The sequence below is a fragment of the Melospiza melodia genome, chromosome 8 (genome assembly GCF_035770615.1).
Source record: "Melospiza melodia melodia isolate bMelMel2 chromosome 8, bMelMel2.pri, whole genome shotgun sequence".
NCBI lineage: Eukaryota > Metazoa > Chordata > Aves > Passeriformes > Passerellidae > Melospiza > Melospiza melodia.
The window spans coordinates 9,509,426-9,530,395 of record NC_086201.1 but is presented as its reverse complement, the minus strand read 5'-3'; the positions used below and the strand labels follow the sequence as shown (position 1 = coordinate 9,530,395).

At 49.7% G+C, this 20,970-nt stretch overlaps 1 protein-coding gene across 5 annotated transcripts in view; it reads right to left on the bottom strand.

Moving 5' to 3' along the window:
- Nucleotides 1-20,970, bottom strand: part of HEG1 (heart development protein with EGF like domains 1) — a 51,787-nt gene that overhangs the window by 24,542 nt on the left and 6,275 nt on the right. For 2 of the 5 annotated variants that reach the window (XM_063161687.1, XM_063161690.1), the window contains exons 2-10: nucleotides 8,711-8,977; nucleotides 7,500-7,718; nucleotides 6,889-7,128; nucleotides 5,436-5,744; nucleotides 4,728-5,036; nucleotides 3,907-4,209; nucleotides 2,734-3,042; nucleotides 1,484-2,038; nucleotides 785-1,126 (exon numbers count right to left, since the gene is read on the bottom strand). In XM_063161687.1, coding sequence (XP_063017757.1) covers nucleotides 785-1,126; nucleotides 1,484-2,038; nucleotides 2,734-3,042; nucleotides 3,907-4,209; nucleotides 4,728-5,036; nucleotides 5,436-5,744; nucleotides 6,889-7,128; nucleotides 7,500-7,718; nucleotides 8,711-8,977 — 2,853 coding nt within the window. The remainder of the gene's footprint in view (nucleotides 1-784; nucleotides 1,127-1,483; nucleotides 2,039-2,733; nucleotides 3,043-3,906; nucleotides 4,210-4,727; nucleotides 5,037-5,435; nucleotides 5,745-6,888; nucleotides 7,129-7,499; nucleotides 7,719-8,710; nucleotides 8,978-20,970) is intronic. The other 3 variants (XM_063161688.1, XM_063161689.1, XM_063161691.1) reach the window with 3 other exon arrangements.

Sequence of the window (20,970 nt, the reverse complement as noted above, 5' to 3'; positions counted from 1 at the left end):
TAAAATTATGAACCCTGACAGACACAAAAGTCCCATGAAATGTGTAGGTTTCCAAGTCACTGTTCTTCACATATTGCTTTCCTAAAGTGATTGAGATCTTAATATTCTGTGGTATTTGTGACAAGCTAAGCAGAAAAACCCAACTGTTCTTTTTATCACTCATAATTTACAAAACTCATATCCTCGCCCTCTTATCCTCCATCCCCATCTACAGAATATCCATCTTGCTCAGTCAATTTGTTTTTAGACACAGTGAACTTCATGCCTCTGCAGGATGAAATTATTGCATTATGTTAATTTGCAGCTTATCATGAACCCAGTGATTCAAAACTTTGCAGCCAGGAAAACCTAAATGCACATCAGCATGCAAAAAGTTCAGATTATTTAGCACTAAAGGTGCAATCAATCTTATAGTACCGGTTTCAGGATGTACAGCTAAGGTCAGCCAACTTTTAAAAAATTTAAAATGGTATTGAAATTTTGTTTTAATTCTAAAATTACTTAGGTTATTGTGAAACAGTTCTGAAAGCATCATCCAAAAGAAACCAGTTAGGGTGCAAAAAAAAAAATGCAGCCATCAAAACAGGAGGGTTTACGGCTCCATTTCTGGAATAGTTTCCTATCTGTGTGGGGGTCTGGTTTTGAGTCCTTTGATGGAAACATCCCCCTGAGTGAACCCACAGGTGGTACTGAATGTAGTAATGAACAAAAACCTTATGTACAAAATACTAAAAAACAGACAATGTGAATTTCCCCAAATGTACACCAAAAACCATCAACTTACTTGTGAGATCATTTTGGAAAGAAGAGTAAGTGGGTATCTTGGCAGAACGCACAAACACCGTCTCCGTCGCAAAGCCCGTGAAGCCCCCGCTGCTGGTGGAGGCGTTGGCTGTCCTGCCCTGCTCCACCAGGGCTGGCTCAGATGGCCCTGGAGAGCTGGGAGCTCCAGCATGGAAAGAAGAGCTCTCCATGCCACCAGCCAGAGTGCCACCTGTCACTGAGAGCAGCATCCTCTCCTCAGCACCCGCAGACGGGGATGAACTGTACACGGGATCAGTGATGGGGCTGGGCATCCTCTTCTCAGCACCTGAGCTGCTTAGGGAGCCATGGCTGCTGCCAATAGCTGAAAAAGGATGGAAAAGCAGGAGTCTGATTTTATCATCTCACAGCAGACAGGACTGCCCAGATACTGAGGGATCAATACAATTAGAGTCATAATGGTATGTTTACGTTATTTGTAATTATCACCCCAACCCAGACAGGCAGTCAATGTGCCCTACAGAAACAAGAGCCACATGTCTCAAGAATGAGACCCTTCTTGTTAAGCATCAGCAGCTGCAGATATACAACACCGCAGGGCAGAACCATGACCACTTATAAATGGTGCCCATGGCACCTGCAACAGCTGTGCCATAGCAATCCCACAGAGAAGGGAAGGGAGAGGCAGTCAAACGTTACCCCAGAGCTCAGAAAAACTCACTGGAAGGTTCAGCAGCAGCAGAGAAGTAGGTGAAGGCCTTGGATGAAAGGGTGACCTTGGGCTCTGGGGATCCTTCTTGGCCAGATGACACATGTCTCACTGGAGGCCAGGCCGTGGAGGACAGGACAGGGCCGGTGTGGGTGTCCCCAGCTGTGTCCAGCTGAGATGTGAGGCTTTCTGCTTTTGTGCTCCACGTGCTGTGGCTACCTGGGGCTTGAGGTGTCCCTTCCTTGTGGATGAAGAGTGTGGCTGAAGGTGAAGGCACTGAGATGCTGGGAGAAAACGCGGGCAGCAGCTTTGTTGGAAGCTCATTGAGTCCTGCCCCGCTCTGTGGAACACGACTCTGCTTCCCAGGCTGTGCTGCTGGTGAGGACAGCAGGACTGTGTCCAGGGTGCTGGTGTAGGGGGGAGAGGGAGCAGAGCTCCCTGTGGCACTGGAAGCTCCATGGGTGTCCGACACAGGCACTGTGCTGCTCTCCTCCCTGGCAGCAGCTCCCACCACACCGGGTGTGCTGGTGAGAGGCAAGTGTCCTCCTGTTGCTGAGCTCTTGTCTGCTGAGAGAGAGCAAAGCAAAATGGTTTATGCACCCTAAACTATAAATAAGCAGGTGTTCTCTCTTCCATCACCAGCCTCAGGCTGAGGGCACAGAAAGAATTGTGACAGAAAATCCAATCCTGCAGAAAATGCTAACTGTGAAAGCACAGCTCTTTCCTGTGCTAGGAAGAGCTGCTGACAGCAGGGCACCCTGGAGAAGGCACAAGGAGCAAGGTATGGCAGCACTTTTGGGTTTGCTTCCCTCCAGCACTGCTCCCAGTGCCACAGGCCTGACCTGGGCACCAGACACCCCACACTGTCACCTCTGCACCCACAGTGAGTGAGGGGAGAGCACACAGCACCCAAAGCCCTGGTACTTGAAGGAAAGCATGGCAGGTTTGTATGGGATCAGTAAATACTGCCTTTGCACCCCAGGGTGGACTCAGGAATGACTGCTGCTGCTTCTGCTGGTGTAAACACAGCCAGTGGGGCAGTCTTGAAATTGTGCTGTCCCTGAAAACACAGCAAACCTCGAGACTGCTCTGGCAGCAAGGCTGGCTTTTCCTGGTGCCAAATGTAAGAAACAGAAAATGTGTTTTTCTCTGGAAATTAAAATTTTCATCCATAAATCCAATGCCATCATCCAGCACCTTCCAGCATGCCCTCCCTCTCTGTGCCCATGCAGGTGGGTGTCTGATGTGTGCTCACAGCTCACCTGGGGAAGTGCTTTCTGCAGCAGATGGTGAGCCTGTGAGCAAAGGGGTCACAGATGACAGGGTGGAACCTCTGCCACCACCACCCTGGGTTCCCCAAGAAGACTGGGAATGGCCTGGAGAGCTGATGCTTTCAGTACCAGTGGTGGAAACCTCTGTTGTTTGGGCCAGGGTGGTGCTGGCTGGCAGAGACCTTAATGTCCTCCCTCCTCCCTTGGTGCCTGTTGTGTAAACAGAGGTGATGGTGGTGGGGAAATTGGTTCTTCTCTCTGTTGACAGGATGCTGAATGACACATGGCTGCTTCCAGTAGCTAAAATGTGATAAAGAAATAATTTACATTTTTACACATATGGAACTATAAATAAAAATGAGCTTTCTTCCAATAGCACCCAGAGGCAGCAAGTACAGTACACAAACACAAGTAGAAAATATGAGAAAATGTCAATTTCCAAAGATACAAATCCTTCCTACAAAAATTTGTCTTCTAAAAACCAGTGTGATGCTGACAAAAGTGCTATTATATAAAACTGTTGAAATACTAATGCTGTGCACTTGATTTCACCATTATGTGCCTGAGTGCACTCCATGCTGCTAGAACAAATATCGTGGTGACCCAGAAAAGCCTGGAAATCAGTTCAGACAGTCAACACCCTGAGCAGTGTGAAGGTCTCAGAGAAGTCTGAAGAAGCAGGATCAGGGGGATCAGACCCCTTCAGAACCACAGTGGGAACTATGACCAAACAGCAGCATGAAGGACCTCAGGGACCACACTCAAAGTTGCCTTAAATTTGTTGAGCTGGTTCAAATTCTGGGAAGCAGCATGATCCAAGAAATAGGACAGAAAGTAGGAACTGAAGTCTGATCCCTGGGACATGATCTAATCCTCACTTGCTTAGTTCTCTTGTCTGTAACATGGAGATAGCAACTGGAGACAGTAAAAAAAGGACTGTGATTTGAAAGTTAATTATTTTTCTTGGCATAATGAAACTTTCCACACATGTGCCCTTTCTGTAAAAAACGTAAAGCACATTTTTTTGGTCAAGAAAGAGCTGAATAATTTCAGACAGAAAATCACATTGCATCCTTCCTAACAGTATATTCTACATAGCAGGAAAGAGTCAGGCAAGTGCAAGCTTGTAAGAAAAATGGTATTTCAATTCTAATGTGAACTCACCTGGGGAAAGAGGAGAGCCAGAGCGTGTTAGGGGAGAGTCTGCCACCTCAGTGAAATCTGTCATTCCTGTGGACCCCTGAGCCCTGGAGGTCCCTCTCCCAGAAGATGTGGACTGGGTTGTTCCCAAGGTTCTGTACGTGGCGCTGCTGGATGTGGAGCCCTTGGCTGCTGCCCAGGGGCTGCTGCCCGAGGCTGACCTGGGGGGCCTCCCCCCACTGCTGGATGTGGCTGAAATGGGAGTGCTGGTGGCAGAGGAAGCGAGGGAGGTTTTCTCTGCCACTGGTCTGTGGCTGCTTCTGACACCTAGGGTACAATAAACCAGGTTTGATTTGTGCATACAGAGCTATACACACAACTCTGTGCTCAGCACCCATTTCTACACTGCCCTTTGAGAAACCGAAGGGGTTTCTCTGGGAGGAGATGAATCTCTTCAGTACGGGCAACATGTGCCTTACAGAAATCCATGAAAAATCTCAAACCCACATCCTACAGACCAGCCTGCATGGCAGACACAGCACTAGGTGACAGCTGCAAAACCCCAGCAAGTGTCTCTGGCAGAGAAAGTGTGTGCATGTACCTCTTAGCAATGCTCTTCCCAGGACAGGAGTTTCATTAGTAATGAGGCCATCCATGTTTTTCACCCAAAAGCTGAGCTCCACTCTCCCCCTTCCCACCCATCTCACTGCCAGCTCAGTGCAGCCAGTAACAAAAACATCCATGTGTCCAATAATGACTGATGGCCATATCTGAAGAAAAACAGTGCAGGGATGTGAAATCTCACCCAGCCCCAAGGCAGACAGCTTTCAGACTAACAAATTTACCTGGGAAAGGACCTTCAGAGGCAGAGAGGGAGCTTGTGAGCAAAGGAGGGCCTGGGAGATCAGTGGCTTCCCATGTGCTGTTGAGATGATGTGTCCCAGTCCTCAAGGAAGAGGAGGTCCCACCCAAAGAGCTTGTGGGGTTGCTGCTGGTGGCAGAGTGCCTTGTCACCTCTGCTGTGTGGCCATTTTCTGGGGACATCAGTGTCCCCACTGCCATGCTGGACGTGTCAGCAGCCTGGATGTTCAAGTGCTCCGTTGTCTCTTCTGCACCTGGGATGCTCCTGGGGGGTTCATAGCTGCTGCCAGAAGCTGAAAAAGCAAAAGAGAAAGGCAAAACTGCATAAACATAAATAAAAACTGCTGGGTAGGTCTCATCCCACTGTTAGCAGATGTAGACAATGTATGTGTGAATATTCAATACGGAAATGTTTAATACTGGGAAATCATTAAGACAGGGGGAAAGTGGTCTCTAAATAGGAACTGCTGAAGTTATTGCTTGCAAATTCTACTGGAAGTTTTCAAGGAAAATCTATCCTCCCCTTCCAACAAGAATAATATTTATCCATACTTTCATTTCTGTGAAATGTTTTTAAATGTACAGAATGTGCCAAATACAATATTATTCCTCCTTTCTTTAAAATAAAAAGGATATATTTTGTTAATAAAGAGTCTTTAAATAAGAGTTTTGAGTTATCTATCAAAACTCACTTGTGGAAGCACTTCCTGAAATGGATGGCAAGCCTGAGAGCAATGGGTCTGTGACACCTCTGCCTCCATCACCCTGGGCACCCACAGACACACCAGGGGTCTGGCTCTGGGCTGAAGAGCTGGTGATTTCAGTCCCAGAGGCAGAAATCTCTGCCATGGAGACCAGCCTGGTGCTGGCTGGCAGAGACCTCAATGTCCTCCCTCCAGCCTTGGCAGCTGTTGTGGAAATGGAGGTGCTGGTGCTGGTGAAATCCGAACCGAATCTCTCCGTGGCTGAGCTGTTGGACGGCTGGTGGCTGCTTCCAACGCCTACAGGACAATAGGAAAAATGGATTTATATACATGAAATTATAAACAGATGGATCCATTTTCTCCCCAGATGCTTACAGTGCACATACAGACACTAAGCATAGGAAGTGTTCAATCTGGACAAAGTGCTCCTTTGGACAGGCAGGACTCCCCTCACTGCAGGGAGACCTCGCACAAACCCCAGGGCTCGCTGCCAGGCTTTGTGAGAGTGGCATGGCCCAGACAGCAGGAAACCCCACAGGACAAGGACTGTGGGGGTTTGCCTTTAAATCCCACCTTTGCTCTAATATTGCAGGAAATAGGCTCAGGCTTTTTGCTTTTCTTTTTTTTGTGGCTTGAGCAACAGCATCAAACAGCAAAGGGAGGAAACCTAAGCACAGCCACATTCCCACATGAGCCTGCAGCTCACTACACATTCCACATCCCAGGGCTCAGTGGGGCACTGTCCTTCAGACACTGGGTCTCAGGTTTCCTGCAGCCCCAGTGGTGCTCCCAACAGCTGTATCAGTGTGAGAACCCTGGAGATGTGTTTGCTTCTGAAAAGCTCTGGACACAGGATAAGATTTGACAACACTGAGGTTTTCAGTATCTGTGTGGAGCAGGACAAAGTCCCTGGTTTTGGGAGCTCCAGACTCTGGCTGCTGCAGAGCAAGCAAGGGGAAGCCATGGAGCTCAGGGATCTCAGGTTTGCTGCCCTGAGCAGGTTGTTCAGCACAGGCATCTCACCCTGCCTAGCTGAGGGCAACCCACCCATGTGGTTGAAGTGTGGGTTCCCAACCTCCCACCCCACCCCGTCACCACTTGGGCACAGGTCAGACAGGACTCAGAGCTGCCCTTGCTCTGCAGCTGGCACTGCCCCAGTGAAGATATTTCACAGCTGCAGACATCCACCCTGCAGAAAACACTGTGATAACATCCAAAGAACTACTTTTTTTTTTTTTTTAAGTGGAAAATGCTGGGGGGGGGGGTTGGATCAAATTATTTTTTCCATTGCTTTTTCCTGCTTTCAGCAGGGAATTTCAGCTAACCATCCAAATAATAAAAAACAGAGTGCATGCAAAACAGAGCATCTCCTCTGCTTCAAGAAAGCAAATACTATAAAGTGGCTTTTCAAAGCTATGAACCAAAGGCCAGCAAAGCTCACCTCTGAAGGTGCTGTCCATGGGAGGTGATGCAGTCAGCAAAGGGCTGGTCAAGCTCCCTGTGACACCCCTGGGGTGTAGCACGATGTGCTCTGCACCAGTCTGGGTGCTTGAAGCTTGGGAGGAGGCCTGGGGCTGTGCCAGGGAGCCAGGGAGGGCAGAGCTGGGGCTGGGTGAAGCAGCTGCAGTGCCCAGCTCTGTGCCCACCCAGCTGCTCACGGATTGGGAGAGGCTGTCAGTGCCTGCAAGGCAATGGGGGAAAGCAGATGAAAACCCAGAGATGGGCTCAGCTGTCCACACACCATTCCACACTGCCCCTCAGCCCCTGTCTGCACTGTGCCTACAGGATCTTCGTGCTTGCAAGCTGCTCCAAGCAGCTCACAATTTTGAATACTAAGAGAAGCCACATGGATTCTTCTCTCCATCCTTGTGCATAAAGCAAGCCAGTAAACTGCCCTGGGTGCACAGTGAGGATGAAGAGCTGGATCCACAAAGCTCTACAATACAGAACCAGCCTCAGCCAATGCTGGCTGCTCTGGGGAACAGCATTCACCTTGTTCCCAGGTGCTGAAACACTTTCCCAGTGCTCCTAGGCTGAACTGGGATGGCTCACCTGGGTGATGAGCTTCTGGAGATGAAGGCAGCAGCACTGTCCTCATGGTGTTAAACCCTGACCTGTTCCAGAGCCCATGGTGCCCTCCCTGTGTCCCCTCAGCCAAACTGGTGCTGACATCTTCAGAGCCTGCTGGTGTCCCCTCAGCAGCTGCAGGGGTGCTGGGAGCCCTCTTGCCTCTCCCTGGCATGTCTGCAGCGTGGTGATGGCTTCCAGGGTCTGGAAAGCAACAGGGAGAGGGTCATGTTCACCTGGAAAAGTTCTTGGGTGGCAGCAGCATCACCTGCAGTGGTACCCAGCCCTACCACATGCAACAGGAAAGGTCACAGCTGCATCCCTCACGTTTCCTCTGTTTAACTGCAGGAGGGATTGATGGGAACAGAGGGTTTCTGTCGCCAAAAAATAATGGCATTTTAAATATTGTCCTCATCTGAGCATGGCAAAAGAAACAGATTTTTTTTTAGGGACATTAAAAATGCAGAAGGCAGTAAGGAGCTGATGCCAGAACAGTCCACAGCTGGCAGCCTGGGCATGCCAGCTCTACATTCTAGTCCCTAAGCAGAAAAAAACCAAGGAATCAAAAAAAATTAAAGAAAACCTCTATGCTTATATCTTATTTCAGCTGGGGATATTAAGAAAAAAACTGAAGTGGGGACAGGGCAATCATCACAGCTTTGTCTTGCTGCTCTGGGAAACAGGCCTTGACTTAAGTTCATATTTAAAAGAGTACATTGGTTTACTTATGACTGAAGATTATGAACAGGCCCAAAAGTAAGTGCTCACTTGCAGGATTTCCATGTAAGGACCTCAGCCACAAATCATCATCACAGCTGGTCAGGTATCCTTAAGCTGAGTTCTTACAGCCTAGGCTGGGCTTGCAGTGGGGTTCAGTTCCTGATGGGAGAAGTTGTGGGGACACCCAGGGGTCTCAGCTCTTTGCACAGCCCCTGAGCTCAGTGGATGGGCGGGACTCCCTGGGTACTGCTGAGTGCTGAAAAACATCAGCAGCAGCTCCAGAGAGTCATCTGTGTTGTAATGCTAAAAAAACAAAGCCCAGCTTTCCTGAGAATGGATTTCTCCAATCCTGAGATTAGATTTCTCTCAAAAATCTGCATTTCTAGCTGTGGGGCAGCACCGCTTCCTAACCCAGTGGCTATGCTCAGTCCCTGGGCTGGGAGCAGTAACAGGAACTCTCACACCCATAAACTCACCAGGGGGATGGCTGTGGGTGAACAGGTGGGTGACTGTCCCAGCAGATGGGTTCTCTGGGGATCCTGCTCCTGGAGGGGTGACATCCCCATCACTGGCAGGGGGCACAGTGTGCCCTGTGACCCTGCTTGCTGCTGGCACTGCGCCGTGCCTGGCAGGCAGTGATGCCCACTCCCTGCTCCCAGCCAGCATCGTCACCAGCTCCACAGGAGCACCAGCAGTCCTCATCTCTGTGCTTGAGCTTCTCTCCTGATGGCTGCTTTCAATGACTAGAAGGAAAGACAAGAAAAAAAAACTTAGATCCCATCAGCACTGATGTGCAGGCTCAGCTCACTGCAGTAACACCAAGGCCAGGCTCTGAGCTCATTTACTTACACTAGAGAAAAATTTTGCATAATCAAAACACAGACATGAAATTTATTTTTGGATTTGCACCAGTGGAAACTAGACTGGTCTGAGGGGCCAAATACCAAAATCCACCTTTGTGCAAAAGACTAATTCAATTCAGCACCCTCAGGATTTTTTTGTCTTAGGAGAAATGAATTTTGAAAGGAGCAAAAAGAAAGTCTTAAACAAATAACTGATGGAAATATTTGCAGTGTAGGGTCCATGGCAGGAGTGTGATGGTCTCCAGAGCAGAGCCCAGCACAGCCCCATTCTGAATGTAAGATGGGAGGGGAGAGGGCCCCACAGCTGCTCTCCTCTCTCCATTTGGTCAGTGCTTGCTGGACACCTGACCTCAAACCTCATGACCCACAGAGAGCTGGCAGGGAGCTGCTGAGAACTGCAGGGCAGTCAGTGTAACCCACCCAGCCACAGTGCAGCACTGGGACACAGGAGATCAGTGCTTGGTGTGGGTAACATGGCCCACCCAGTGCCAAAGCACCCCAGGGTGATGAGATATTTTAGCACTTCTAACATTAATGTCTACCACAATATGAGAAACAAGATAAAGAAGAAGATTGTGCATGAGTGGTGGTCCAGGGAATCAGGGTTTCCAGCTTATGGTACCACACAGGGCTGTGAGGATTTCACTGCGTATCAGTTCACACAAAAATCAGCAGCCACCAACTATGTTACAGTCCCAAGGCTTGGCTGGCACTGCAGCCTCAGATGACCTTCAAAACCCACAACAAGCTCTGAAGTCAAAAGCAAGTCCAAATCTGAATGGGCAAGGTCCCTGTTTTACCCATCTTCCTTACAACAAAATGCAGTCTCTGTCATGTGCATGGCATCCACAGGCAGCAGATAAAGGCAGTCAGTCTCTGCCCAAAAATTCTGATTTTGAAAGTTAAATCTGTTCTGGGCCTCCAAACATTTTCTGTAACAAAATTGTGTGCCCAACACAAACACCTACGGGACACATCTTCTTTGTATTGTATGTCTTCCTTGGAGTTGCTGTGCCTGTCACAACAGAGGTGGCAATTTCAGAAGTGGTGTCCCCTCTACATCTGCAATATCTTCAGTGGGAACTCGCCAAGAAACAGAGGGGTAGGTAGGACAGTCTGTATCTCATCCTGGGAGTCTAAGCCCATGTGGGCTAAGGAGACAGGAGCTGTGGCAGAGCAGAGCCACCAGGGTGGCATCACTGGCAGCCACACAGTGGCTGCAATGCTGAGCAGCCACTGCCACCCAGAGCCCACTCTGAGCCACCTCCTGTCCCACGGGACAAGCTCCTGGTCCTCACCAGCTGGACAAGGGGATGGGAAGTGGCAGGGGATGCTTGCTGTGTTCATTTCCAAGCCAATACCCAGCCTGTAATTGTAGCCCACAAGTCCATTTATAGCAGCCCCGAAAAACGTGGCTGTGCTGGAGGGCAGTGCACTGAATTTCTCTCCATCCCCCTCTCACTAAAAGCTTTCAGCTGTGCAGCCCATGCTGACTGGAGAGCCTGTGGCCAGCTCTGCTGCACAGAGAGAAGGCAAAGCAGCAGATGCTTAAATAAACCCTTAGGGTATGAGGATAGACAGAGGGAAATCTGCTTTCCCAGGTTGCCAACTCATTTATCAACAAGGGCAGGCTAAAATATACAGCATCACACTTCAGCAGGCATTTCACTGCCACTTCTTAAAAACTGACCCTGGAAATGCCAGCAAGCAGTGCCTTCAGCTATGTTCCTTGATTGAATGAGACCAGTTCAAAATTAAAACACTGCTGTTTGCTTATCTGGTGGTTGTTTGCCCTGCAAACCCACCTCAGAGTGTTCTCTATCTTCTTTTGGCTCTGCAGAGATGCTGGGAATAAACTGAAGCAAAACCCTTCCCCTTATTGTGGGCGCCAGCAAACCTGGCTTTGAGTGCAGCCAGGCAGTGGAGGGGCTGAATGAGAAGGTATTATTTACACAGGCTTTTTAGAGTCATCTGGCATTTTTAACCCTGCCCTGCAAGGTCCTGGTGCAGGGAGGAAAACCTCATGCTAGCACAGGCTCAGCTCCCCAGATCAGTGGGTGCAGAGCATAAGCTACACTGGAAAATTCAACCCACAGCATATAGTAAGGAAACCCCAAAAAAACCATGTTGTTCAACAAAATAGACATGAAATGTCACATCCATCAAGCCTACCAGAAGTGCAAGATAAAACCACAATATCCTCTTTGATTTGCCAGCAGAAATTAAGACTTCAAAGACGACGCTCCTCTGCAGCGGACAGACCAGATCAAACTTCTTCCCAAAAATTCCCCACGGGACCATCTGGCCCTCCCCTGATGCATTAAAGGCTTAAAGCAGAGTGGCCCTTTAGCTGAGGTGCTGATCTGTCACCAACAATTTCGTCACATCCTAAGCTGCCAACAGCTTTGCACGGTTTAACTTCACATAACCACAGCCACTGAGAAATATTTGACTTCCAGCACAAAACCCTGCCACCCACTGGATTGGTGTTTTCCTTCCCAGTGAAAACTAGCAGTGATGCTCACCAGACAGGTCGAGGCTCGGAGTTACTTTTTCTTTGCAAGCATAACAAGCCCGAGGCTTGCTGTGAGCCGAGTTACACAGCTCAGCCAGGACAAACAGATCAAGTTCCAGCTGATTTCTCAAGGCTTTGGGCTTGCCCCTGGCAGCCCAGTTGGAGATCTACCTTGTGAGACTCCTGAAAAATCTCTTTTGGGCCAACAATTTTCTGTCTCCATCTGTGACACAGCACAGGCATTGCCCTGTTTCACAGCTGGCTGCTACCAAGGCAGTATTTAGGTGATGCTCACAACTCAACCATGGGTCAGCACAACACCAAAAAGCACAATAATGCAAGTTTTCTGCAGTGACTGTGATCACACACAGGGCGGGGAGGGAGGTGGGATGTATCCTACTGATGCCAGGAGAGCAGCATCCCCACAGGCAACGTTTGTCAGGAGATTGCAGCCAGCCAAGGCACGCCACAAGCTACCCCAGCCCCACGGCTCCCCTGAAAATGGGATTTTTTTCCCCTCGAGGGCAAGAAAAATACTTTCTTGACAGGGGAACACAAATTTAAGAAGGAAAGAAGGAAAGCCAAGAGCAGCTGACTGGCTGTCCAGAGCAGCCCTTCACCCGGAGCATCCCTCGTGGGGAGGGTGGGCACTCCCTGGGGAGCATTCCCGCTGGGATGGGGATGGAGCCGCCCATGGAGCCGCCGTTCTGCCGGGGCTGCGGGAGCATCATCCCGTGCCCGCAGCGGCTCCTCCCGAGGACAGGCAGCTCTAATTATAAACCCCACATCTGTTAACGTTGCATAATCTCAACATCATCCGAGGCTCGCGGAGGGGAGAAAAAACTCATCCCGACTTGGAAAACTCCTGGCTGGCTGTAGGGAGAGGTTGGGAAGAAAGGCGGGTAGCTCGGGAGAAGCAGCGGGAGCAGAGCGGGGCCGGGCTCCAGGCTCGGGGCTCCGGTTCCTGCCGGGCTCTGGGCTCTGGGTTTCGGGCTCCGGTCCCTGCCGGGCTTTGGGCCCCGGGCTCCGGTCCCTGCCAGGGCCGGGCTCCGGGCTCGGCTCCGGTCCCTGCCGGGCTCTGGGCTCGGCTCTGGGGCTCCGTTCCCTGCCAGGGCCGGGCTCTGGGCTCGGCTCTGGGCTCGGCTCCGGTCCCTGCCGGGCTCTGGGCTCGGCTCTGGGGCTCCGGTCCCTGCCAGGGCCGGGCTCTGGGCTCTGGGCCCTGCCGGGGCCGGGCTCTGGGCTCCGGGCTGTGTTTTGAACGAGCGGCTGCTGCTGCGGATGTCGGGATCATGGGTGGAGGCCGGTTAGGAGCCAAGCGAGTTTGTGCGAACAAAAGCTCAAGCCCTAAATCTGGACCGTCCAGGGCTCTCTGGGATTTTCAATTTCCTTCCTTGTTCTTGCTCTGAAAGAAGAAGTTCAAGGCGGGGGGGGGGGGGGGGGGGGGTGAGCAGGGTGGGATGAAATGGAGGGTAAAAAAAAAATTCATACTTGAGATGGGTCAATTGAGAGTAAACACGCTGATAATACTGCTTGGGGAAGGTCCCTCGTGTGTGCTAAGTGCGGGAAAAATGCAAGAGGTTTTTAACCACATGCAGTCAACCCTGTTCTGCTAATTTTTTTTACATCTATACAAGGATTTATTCTGTCTGGATTAAGAGAGGTGGCAAGAGAGGGTGCATGGGGAAGAGAAGAGGTGCAGAAGCCTTACTAGAGCCTCTCATCCTTTGTGGGGGCTGGTTTGGATGCAGTATCCGATAGACACACTCTCTTGCTCTGGTGCTTCTGCTCCTCATCCTCTCCCCACTGGCCCCCAGGCAGAGCAGGACAGCAATTCACAGGATCTTCTGTCATTTTAACCATAATAGGAAGGATTTATGCAGGCACCAAAGGTGCCTAGAGCTTTAATATGTCAGCTCAAGAAAAGTGATGGGGATTTAATGGCAGCAGCCCCTGCAAGCTCTGAATGCCAAGGGCCACATGGTTAATGCCCACTTGGCCACTTCCAGCCATGGGTGCCCCCAGGGCTGAGGACATCAGCATCATCCCCAGACACTCCAGTGCCACACCACAGCACCTTGTCTGCAGTTCTGCTTTGTGACACAAAACCACTCTGCACTTCCACACCGCCTCCCTTCCGGGACCTGTAAAACCTCAGAGAATACTAAAGGCCATTTTTGCTTCCTACACCTTTTTTCACCATCCCAGAACCTGATGCTCAGAGATGCCTTTAGGAAAAAAAAAAAAACAGGATCCAATTACTGCTCTTAAAAGCAGTACCCTAAAGCAAGAAAACAGTAAGGAATCTCCAAAATAAATAGTACACAGAAATCTGTGTTCCTTTCTAAAAGCACAGGATATATGCATATGGAGTGCCCACAACTGGGATAAAACCTGCACAGTGCAGGGACAGGATATTGTTCTGCTTATCAAGAGGTTTACAGCCTCTTAGTTTTGGTGTCCTAAACATTTCCCTGGGGAGGTGCAGGCTCCCAGATCACCTGCACGAGCCCATGTAATCCTAAGCTTCCTACTTATCATTCTTGGGCAGTTTGGTTCAATCCACAGATCCCTGAGACCACACGGATCCATGGGACCACCTGTGCTGCCTGGAAACCACAAGCCCATGGCTCAGGGCAGATCCTCAAACCTCTTTTCATAGACTTTGGTTTTCAAACAGCTTTCAGCAACTGAATTAAAAAAAAAAAAAAAAAAAAACGAAAGAAAAAAAAAAAAAAGAAAAAAAAAAAAAAAAGAAAAAGTCCTGGTTTATTATCAAGTCCTTGAAAAATACATTTATATAAATTCCACTTCCAACAGGGATAAGCCATGACTTACCATACTGCTAAAAAAACCATAACCATGCTGGGGCTACAGTAAAATCTCAATCCATCTATCCAGTGGAGACTGAACCTCCAGTGTCCCAGGCCCTGTGTCCTGATGGCCTTCTTTCTTGAGCAGAAAGCCAAACTCAGCCATATTTTCTGGCTTGACAGCTCATTTCTGTTCTGCCCTGGAAGCCTCCCTCCAGTGTTAATGTGGGAAAAGCCCCTGCAGGCCCAGGGCAGAGCGAAGGCAGCCCCAGAAGCACTTACCAAAGGGATTTCTTTTCTACTGCTTTTAGTAAACATCAGTAAAACCAAGCCAAAATAAAGCTCCCTAAGTGCACAGCTCTCTGAGCACTCACACCTCCTCTCCATCCCCTTTCCTGAACCCTGCAATGCTGAAATGTCCCCAGCTACCCTGTCTGCAGCACAGATCCCAAATGCTAAATCTCAGCATCAGCAAATTCACTTCCAAAACCCCTGAGTCTTTTCTATAATGTCCTGCAGAAATATTACAGAAAATATCACCCATGCGTTGCCTCTCCTTCCTTTTTCTGAGGTTTTTAAAGCCCCCTGGAAGCTTTCCTAGTTGGGAAGGCAATGCTGCCCTCACCAGCACTCACAAGGCCAGAGCAAAAGCCACTCAGGGACCCAGCCTGGTGTCATTTTAGCTTCTGCTCCCATCCGAGGGCAGTGCTGCTGGAGACTATCAGACGGCTCGGGGAGGAAGTCTCCTGGCAGGACTCCACCAAAGTGGAGTTGCTAGGTCACTGGAACAATAAAAAGGCAAGAAAAAACATCCTGGCTGCAAAAAAGATGGGGGGGGGGGGGGGGGGGGGAGAAAAATCCATGGTGGTGTGCACAGTTCTGGTGAAGGGGTAAGAAACAGGCTGGTGAGGCTGGAGGGAGCAGGACCAGGCTGCTGTCAGCTTCTGCAAGCACACAGCTTCACTTCTAATGTGGCTCTTTCTCCAGATCTCTCGCACAAATACTTCCAGAAACCTGGAATTTGTCTGCAAGGTTTGCAGCTTGGGGTCAGTATTTCCAGGGCAGCAAGTTCACTGTGCTGTGGAGCGATTTCACTGCACTTTGCCTGTTAGCTGGGCACCCACGGGATGGCTTTCACCCCAGCAGCTGCCCAGGCTCACTGAAACTGGCAATACAGGGAACCTGCCCCCAGCAGGGCTGGGCTTTGGTGATAAGGGCTGAGCATCTCTAAAGGGGCTGAGCACTGCTCAGACCTGGGGCTTGGGCTCCCCTCTAAGGAAAGGTGCTAGAGGCTTAGAACCTGCAGGATGAAACTTTGCTGTCTGGAAAGTCTAATTTCCAGGCCAGAAGGGAGCATTAGGTCATTCTGTGTGACCTCATGATAACCAAAGCCATTCCATGAAGCTTATTTACTCCCAATATAAGTTCAGTGACTTGTATTTGACTTAAACAGATCTTGCAGGAGAAAGAAACACCCCAACTACTGATATTTGTAATTACCTGAAAACCGCAAGGACTGTGGGCTGAAGCACAGATTTTTCTGCACAAAACCTCAATGCATATCAAAAAGTGATGCCAAGCAGTGGCAAAGGACATCTGCCCAAGGGGCTGAGGACTCAGCCTTTTGCAGACCCAGGTGAAAACAAGACTGTGTTTTCACATCCCACTCTGGAAACAAAACCAGAAGTCCCTGCTCCAAAGTGGTCTGAGTCCAAGACCTGCTTCCAACACACAGGAAGGGATAATAAATACTGGGAAGATGGAGGAAGGAGCAGGGAAAGGTGCTGCAATGCTGAGAGGTGAGGCTGGGAGCAGCCAGGGGCTGCCACGAGTCCCTGGGGACCAAGCCATGCTGCTCAGTGACGCAGGTGGGCTTTGGTCCAGGTGTCTTGACCAGAGCCTCACTCCAGCAATGTACTCAAGAGCTCCCCAGGGAACTATTCCCTGTGCTTAACATTAGGCACACACCAAAGAGCTTTGCTGGCTGGCAGTCACTTCAGGGATGATGACCAGCCTGGGAATTGAGCAACTTCTCAAGGGCACTGTGGGGATGAGAGGGACAAGGAGCCCTCTTGGATGCAGGAAAATCATCAGCCTGCCAAGCGGTCGGTGCCATTTGGTGACATGCAGTCACAAGGCTCAGTGGATTCTTCCCTCCATGTAGACCAGCAAAATGCAACCCCATCTCAAGGGAAAACTGAGGGTAGCCCAAGCCTGACACCCAGGTTGGATGCAGGGCATGATGTCATGGCAGCAGGAACCATGGATGCTCTCGTGGCTCCTGCCCTTCAGCAAGGGGCACTGAGACTTGTGAAGGGATGGAGAAAAAGGCAAACAGGCAAAAAAATAAATACAGCAGCTTAAAGAGAAATGAATCCCCAGAAGAGACAAGGGCCCCCACCTCCCTTCCCCCATCTGCTGCCAAAGGATGATGATCTAAATCACATTTCCTAGATGACACCGCGCCGATCTGCCCCGGAAGCAGCGGTGGCAGCTCAGGATGGCGCCGGCCCTCCTTCTTCCAGGGGATGAGCCAAGCCTCTCCCCTGGCACTGGCAGAGCTGCCACCACTGACAAGCAGAGGAGCAGCACTGCCAGGGACAGCTGGAACAGAGGTCCTGCCCCACAGCCACCACTGTGCCACTCCTCGGCAGCCACACGTTTCCTTTCCGAGAACGGGGGAAGGGATTTACCACTTCCAGTGCCTCCCTGCAAATGTCTCAGGGAGGATGAAAAATAAACACCTTCTTTCAGATGTGGGCAGCAGTAGGAATGAGTGCTGGAGAAGGGCAGGGCTGGGCTGTCACCATCTGAGATGTCACTGAGGGCTCAGGGGGAGTCATGGTCAGGTCACATCCTACCTCGATGCATACGGGCACGGGGTGGTGAGCAGGGCAGAGCAGAATACTGAGAGGACAGAAATCTGTGCCCCAAACCCACCTGCCCACACAAAGACACAGACTACCCAGCACAGAGCCACCACACATCAACTGCCTTGGCACATCCATGTGACCACCAACTTCAGTCTTAACCCAGCATGTGACACAGCTTAACAGCACCCTACAATCTCCAGGTGTAGCAGCACTTTGCAGGACAGGATGATGAGGATCTCTGACTGCATGCTGGGGACTGTCCTCAGAGGCCACCAAATTGCTGTTATTCCCATTCCCCAATTTAAAAGCCTCCTGGTTCATTTAGCTTTCCTCGTGCATCACATTTGCTACCTGTTCCTAAGAAGAGATCATCTTCATGATTTTCTGCATTCCCTGATTGTTTCCCTCCTAAGAAACATCCTTTCAAAGGGCCTTTATCTGCAGGGTTGGCTGACGGTCTAATACTGCATCCCCATTCTGCACTTGCTGAAAGAGCTGATAATGTCCTAAAAAGAATTAACATTTAGATGTTAGTCCTGTAACCAAATCTGAATCAAACAATGATGACTGTTCACATGTCTAAAGCTACTCAGAGGTATTTTCATTTAAGCCCTACCAAGCTTGTACCAGGGATGAGGAGGTTTCTAAAGATGCCTTTGTGAGTACCAGCCACTGAAACCCTTCTCCTTGTCCCTCCAGACACAGATACAATTATACCCAGCTCCAGCACACAGATAAAGGCTGAATTACAAGAGCAGCATTATGCTCCACAATCAGGGTCCTTGATTCCAATTGACAAGGAGCTCAAATCATGCGCAGTTGGTCTGTGGATGCTTCCACTCCTGGAAATCATTCCCATCACAGGAGAGAATGGAGTTCAATAGACAGGGTTACCTTCTGCATTTCCTCCCCAAATTGCTAAATTACCTTGTCAGTTTGGGAGATCTTACAAGTAAGGCAGGGTCAAACCTGGCCAACACTCGTCTGGGATATTTCTTTGCAGAAGGTTTAACTATCAGCTGCTTCAGTTTCCCTGATAAGAAAGTGTTTTCTTACCTATAGTGGCACGGATGTAGCAGGACAGTTATTCAGAGATGCAGTGAAATCCTTCTCATTTCTAAAAAAGTGGTGTATTTATCTACCATTCTGGGTGATCCCAGAAGATAGGGAGGAGATATATCGAGATCCCTTGGGAAAAGTCTTGAGATCTCTTACAGACCTGCCTTTTGCTTTTACAGAGCACTCAAAACCAAAGCCAAATGAAAAACCCCTCAAATATCCAAACTCCCACATTAACCCCCCAATTTATGCATACTCCAGAAAGTGCTGTCCTCCCCCCAAAATCGATCCTGACACCCTGGGTGGGTGGGCAGCAGAACCCTCCTCCTAGGCTATCAGAGAAGGCATCTTTTGGACAATACATTGAAGCCAAACTTAGTGTGATTCATCCCTGCTTCAGCAAAGTTCACCAGAGCGTGACGCTTCACATCAGTCCTCAGGGCTTAAGAGATTTTCCACAAGAGGAAGGGTGTTAACACCAGCATCCTAACAAGCAGTGACGTGAATAATTGTGCTCCATAGATCTAAATTCCTCTTGTCACTCCAGAGACAGAAGTGCCTTTTAGCATGCTCTTCAAGGAAAAAGAGAGCCCACCTTTGCTACCAGTAAGCAAAGCAGCCTGTCCATCAGTCCAAAATGCCCGCACAGGGTTTCTTCTGTGCTCTGGAGATTTCACAGGAATCTAAGGGTGGTTCTGGTAGCAGAAATTACCACAGTGTCGGCCTGGTTATAGAGGCGAGAGGTAACAGAGAGAGACCGATCCTGTAACAGCCCTCAAAACCTCTGCCATCACAGCCTGCTGAAAAATGCTGAGAAAAACGCCCTAATGTGTGTGTGCAACTCGATGTCTTCTGGGAAATGCAGCCTGGGCTGTACCCCTGGGACAACAGCTAACCCTGCTGGCTTAACCCTTTGTGCACAGTCTGCATGCCTTTCTATCAAACCACTTAAAATTCCTCCTCACTCCTTTCCCACTGACTTTATCTCAGAGTTAAAAAGAAAACGTTATTTTCTCCCAAACTTCAGTGGCAGGAGCCTTGTTGCCATCAAACCGCTGTGCAAAAGGTCCCTCAAACATCTCTATGTTTGCCTTGGCAAAACAACTGCAAAGGTCATGGCACTTCCAGAGGACTTTTTCCAAGCACCAGATTGGAAGCCCAAGATGGGGTGTCCACCCTGCAAGGCAAAGGGAAGGACCTGCAGCATTTGGTCGCAGTGCAAGGGACACGATCACCCTCAGCCAGAGCACAGTCAGAATGCTGCACTGCTCCATGGCCATGCAAAGAGTGGCAAGGCACATGGAGCTTGTTTTTCCCAGTGGAGAGGCAATCCACCAAGGTCAAGGTGCTTGCACAAGGTATTCAAACAGCTGGACAGAGAACAACTGGGTTTGCCCTCGGCATTCCTGCTGCGCTCCCTCTCTTCCCCTAGCACAGCAGGACAGTGCAGAGGGCTGCACTTCTCCTGCAGATGCAGATGCCAAGCAGGGGTGTCTGAAACAACCCTTCTGTCTGGACACAAAAGCTTCTGGAGACCAGCTCTGAGCTAGTGGTATTTTTAAATGAACCCAACCTGGGCTTCCTCTGTGACTCCTAGCATTGCAGCTAATAGTTTCCAGGCTTTTCTATCTACCATCTCAACAGCCAGATGCTCTTGTTCTACCCCTCTAAGTGATTCTCCTGTAATGACAACTCCAGGAGTTGGGGTTTTAGGAAAAGACAGCCAAATCTTAGGAGGCTCTTGACACAGATCCTGACTTTTGGCAGCAGTGCTCCCTCACCCACAGCTGGGATGCTGAATGCAGCTTGGGAGATGCTTAAGTAACCAACTGCAAACCTATTTATCAAATTACTCCAAGTCAAGGGCACAGCAGATGCAAAAGCAGATATAACCCTCCTCAACAGCCCTGCCTGCACAGAGAACAGGCAACTGGAAATAGCTCCATCCAAAGCCACCGAGGGATGGGGGAAGCAGCACAGCAGCAGCAATAGTTTGTAGGTTATTACACCCTATTATTGTAGGTTATTCCATCCTGTTATGCATTTCAGGCACTTTTTAAATGATAGTTTTTTATATCTCACGCATTTCATACTGGTTTCTGAAAGGATGAAGCTCCTGAGGCAGCTTTGTTTGTTCTCATACATGAAAACAAATTAGCCTGGAAGGCAGGGACCTCCAAGACAGCAGGTTCCTACAGGTTTTGTGAAGAGCAGCACTTTGGCAGAGCAGGCTCCAGTGAGTGCCCAGCCTGGGGAGCTGCTGCACAGACCCAGGGGGCTCCCCATGGCTGAGTCCATGCCCCGGCCCCAGGACCTGCACACACTCAGCACCCACAGAGCCCAAGACAAGCCACAGCACACACCAATGCCACACATCCTGTGGCAAGCAGAAGAGGACAAACCACAGGCTTTTGAGCCTTCTGAGTGGAAATCTTGCATCATTTTACCTTCCTCCAGCTGATCCCTGTGCTCAGCCTGGCTCTGCCTGTCCCTTCTCCATGTTTTCATGACCATGAGTGGCCATCACGCTCTCCAGCACCCAGATGAGACAAAAAAACAAATTAACAGCAAATAAGGGATATAACCAAGGTCCTAAAATCTGTATTATATACCTCA